Source organism: Centropristis striata, chromosome 12, assembly GCF_030273125.1.
Source record: "Centropristis striata isolate RG_2023a ecotype Rhode Island chromosome 12, C.striata_1.0, whole genome shotgun sequence".
NCBI classification, from domain to species: domain Eukaryota; kingdom Metazoa; phylum Chordata; class Actinopteri; order Perciformes; family Serranidae; genus Centropristis; species Centropristis striata.
The window spans coordinates 6,961,423-6,965,577 of record NC_081528.1 but is presented as its reverse complement, the minus strand read 5'-3'; the positions used below and the strand labels follow the sequence as shown (position 1 = coordinate 6,965,577).

General features: G+C 43.2%; 1 protein-coding gene across 1 annotated transcript; it reads left to right on the top strand.

Annotated features, from left to right (window-relative positions):
* The first annotated feature begins 816 nt into the window (after positions 1-816).
* Positions 817-2,741, top strand: LOC131981939 (uncharacterized). Its single transcript, XM_059346473.1, has 4 exons — positions 817-973; positions 1,067-1,132; positions 1,203-1,289; positions 1,672-2,741. Exons 1-4 carry the CDS (start codon positions 859-861, stop codon positions 2,643-2,645), a joined length of 1,242 nt encoding a protein of 413 aa, XP_059202456.1. The 5' UTR covers positions 817-858; the 3' UTR covers positions 2,646-2,741.
* Positions 2,742-4,155: the final 1,414 nt, after the last annotated feature.

Below are 4,155 nucleotides of genomic sequence, written 5' to 3'. Positions count from 1 at the left end.
AGGCTTTCAAAGAGAAATGCACGTTCAACAATTGCTGGCTTCATCCTTAAATAGAGGCCACCTGATTCACACCTGTTTTTTCACACAATTGATGACCTCACTGATTGAATGCCACACTGCTATATTTTTGAACACACCCCTTTTCAACTAATTGCCCAATTGCACAGCCTTAAGAGCGTGTATATCACCAATGCTGGGTCCTGTTGGTTCTCTGAGAATCTACTGCACCTACTGGTACCTTGTTCGCCATGTAGCAATAAAAAATATACTAAAAACCTGGATTAATCTGGTTAGTCACATTGGACTGCTATTATTTTTGAACACTACTGTATAAACAAGAATGTTTTAATGCAGACACAGAGGATAAAGTCCAATGAATTTAGTGACTGATTTTTTTTTTAGTTCCTACAGCAGGTCAAATGGTGGCCATAATTAGTAAGTGTTAAATAGATGTAGTAGAATAAAATACAATCCTTAAAGTACTGTATATTTGAATAAACTGGTTTGGCCAGACTTTTCTTACTTGTACAATTCTTCTGTGTGTTGAGATGGGAGTTGTTTGGTTTTCACCATTATACAACTTCCATAGCATGAAGAGGAGGGATATCTGTGATATTTTCATTATTTTTTTCCTTTTTAAGGAGCTTTCCCAGTGTTTGGACCTAATGTGAGATTGTCTTTAATATCACAATTTCTCCTTAACAAACATGCAGAGCAAGTTACATCAACTACATTTATTCAGAATTCTAAGAGTTTTGATCTGATATATTGTTTCATGTTTGTCACAGGAAGTGCTGAAGCTCAATGAGCTAATCAGAGAGCTAATAGTTTGTGACGAGCAGCAGCTGTGGCACCTGCATGGTGGGTATTTCAACCTGCATGTGGCACAGGCAGCACTTTCTCCTGGAGACTGAAGCAATGGAAGCTGTTTGGGCCTTGCTTGTTGGTATGCTGAGTCTTTGGCTTACCAAAGGTTTGTATACTGTCTTTTTCATGCTTGTATTTCAGGATTTGGAGAAAAGCAAAGGTTTGAGGATTTGATTAACAGCAACTGCACTGTCCATAGGCTCTTGTCTGCCAGTTGGTTTGACAAATGAACGGCGTGATAATCTGCTGCAGAGGACAATGAGAGGTAAGAATATGTGGGACAGAGTCTTTATCAGCTACTTTCCGACACTAACTTAACTTCTTTTGTACTACAGATCTGCCTCTCAATGAGCTCTCTAAGAAGAAGGTCCTTGCAGTTCTCCAGTCAATGGAGTCCATGTTGGAGCAAAAAGCCAAAGAAGGTGAATGGGCTCTGTGAAACCATATGTAGTTTGTCTGCAGCCAGTCTAACTAAACTAGATTTTTCATACAATAGAAGTGTACAGCTACTAGCAATCATGTTGACAATTTAATAGTATACCTGTATGCTTTGACATCAGGGATGCAGTTAGCTATATTTTTGGGAAAAAAAGGAGAAGAAATGGGATCTACTGGAATATTTAAGTCTTTAAGGGCTAATCCAAGTTGAAGGGACAATTTAATGTGAAAATCAAGTATTTTTCCTCTTGATAGTTGTGTTTCTTATCAATCAAGTGATTTGCATTGTATTGGAAATTTCAGCTGTAAACTAAACGGCAATGAAAAAATGTTGCAGAAATCAATTGTTTCTCAAATGTCTTTCAGTACAACTGGAGACCAATGAAGTTGAAGCTGAGGCATCAGCAGTACACCATAAACTTGTGACCACAGCCGCGACCAGCCAGGACGAGGGCGGCGCGAACGGGACGGCCACCAGCATCATGGCCAGTCACAACGACTGCGTGGGTTGTTGGCTGGGTGGTTTGTTGGTTGATGTGGTGGTTGATTTGGTGGTTGATTCGACCGAGGATGACGAGGGCGCGGCAAACGCTACCACCATCATGGCCAGTTACGACGAGGGCGCCGTGAACGCGACGGCTACCACCATCATGGCCAGTTACGACGAGGGCGCCGTGAACGCGACGGCTACCACCATCATGGCCAGTTACGACGAGGGCGCCGTGAACGCGACGGCTACCACCATCATGGCCAGTTACGACGAGGGCGCCGTGAACGCGACGGCTACCACCATCATGGCCAGTTACGACGAGGGCGCCGTGAACGCGACGGCTACCACCATCATGGCCAGTTACGACGAGGGCGCCGTGAACGCGACGGCTACCACCATCATGGCCAGTTACGACGAGGGCGCCGTGAACGCGACGGCTACCACCATCATGGCCAGTTACGACGAGGGCGCCGTGAACGCGACGGCTACCACCATCATGGCCAGTTACGACGAGGGCGCCGTGAACGCGACGGCTACCACCATCATGGCCAGTTACGACGAGGGCGCCGTGAACGCGACGGCTACCACCATCATGGCCAGTTACGACGAGGGCGCCGTGAACGCGACGGCTACCACCATCATGGCCAGTTACGACGAGGGCGCCGTGAACGCGACGGCTACCACCATCATGGCCAGTTACGACGAGGGCGCCGTGAACGCGACGGCTACCACCATCATGGCCAGTTACGACGAGGGCGCCGTGAACGCGACGGCTACCACCATCATGGCCAGTTACGACGAGGGCGCTGTGGCTAAAAAGGGCGCTCTCAAAGTCGACTTGCCTCACTGAAGGTTTATAGGTGGAACCATGCAAGAGTTTTGCATCTGCAATGTTTCTGCATGTACCTGCTTTTATCCTTGCATTAAATAAAAGTCTTAACTGATACATTTGTTTCCTTATTTCTCCTGAGGGTACGTATGTCTGACAGCACTCTGCTGGACTGAATTTCAAATTTGTATTTATTTTTTATTTTTTTTAAAGGGAATGAATTTGGACTGTTCTTGCCTTGCTGATAGAGATTTGTCTGAGGTTCCAGCAGCAGGAGAGAAATGTGTGGAGAAACAGACCAAAACCCATTGCTGAAAGGCTCCATATAGTATTTGGCATATGATCTTAGAACATCTCCCTTACTAGTTCAGTCTACTAAAGCAAACATCCAAACTGTAGTTACACCGCACATGTGCTTATATAGTCTTTGGCTGTACCCCAACAAAATGACGCCATTTGACCCTGTACCATCTTTCTGCCCTTCCTGGTAGGTTGAAAATTGCCTCATTACTTGGGTACATAAAATGACACTCATCCATCTCAAGGTGGTGCTAACGATTTGGTTTAAAACTATTTCAATCTTCATTTGCTCCAGTGGTTTTGTACTCAAATGTAGTCTTGTTCAGTTCTGAATATCCTTTCAACAGCTTCAGAAAAAATAAAACATTTGTATTGAATATTTCATTTAAAACATGTAGCTCATAGTGCTTCACTAAAGTGACATGAAATGAGTACATTTAACATTAATGCAACATAATATGGGATATAAGTGCACTGTTTAAAAAAAAAAAAAAAAAAAAAAAAGGTATAACTGACAAATTTAGTTAGGCAACTAGCTGCACAGCCTTGAGTTTACTCAACTTAAGGGCCCATAGGTTGTGGGCATAAGTCCTGAATATCGGTCAACTTCATAAGGCTGTGTAGCTGTTTATAATAGCTTAAATTGGTGACAATTTAATACCCAATATTATAGATTGGTGATACAATATTAAACCATGATATAGAAAACAGACAGTTAGGGCTCTCCTTTGAAGGGCTTGTTCCCAGTTTGGGGTTATTTTGCCTCCGCCTGGTCCTTGGTGGCTTTCTGCTTGAGGTTCATCTTCCACCTAAGTTTGACCTGCTCCACAGACTTCAGTTGGCCACTGGCATTGGCATGCATCTGTGCTGTTATAGCAGCCCAAATTAGTGCCTTGTTTTTGGTAGACACATTGGTCTGGCCAGGGGTGCAGAAAGTGCCAAACAAACTGCTATAATGTAAGCGCACCCCATCAAGCAGTGCATGTGTTTCAGCAGTTGTGCAACTTTAGTGGCTTTAATGTAAAAGATTGTGTGGACAATTTAGGAGAGGTTGATAATGAATGTCTATATTAGTAAGTTAAAACCTATTTGGGCTGAGCACATCAATAATAAAAATGAAAAAATCAATTAACGAGATAATATTGCTGAAGTGTAAAATGATGGAAGGGTTACAAAGAAAAATGTGTAATTCATAAAATCAAGAAAATAGTGAATATTTGCTCTCTGTATT

Bases quoted from the DNA above. Each gene is read 5' to 3' on its own strand.
- LOC131981939 (XM_059346473.1), top strand. From the start codon at position 859: ATGGTGGGTATTTCAACCTGCATGTGGCACAGGCAGCACTTTCTCCTG. The intron at 974-1,066 runs GTTTGTATACTG...CACTGTCCATAG, and splicing joins GAGTCTTTGGCTTACCAAAG to GCTCTTGTCTGCCAGTTGGT. The intron at 1,133-1,202 runs GTAAGAATATGT...TTTGTACTACAG, and splicing joins GCTGCAGAGGACAATGAGAG to ATCTGCCTCTCAATGAGCTC.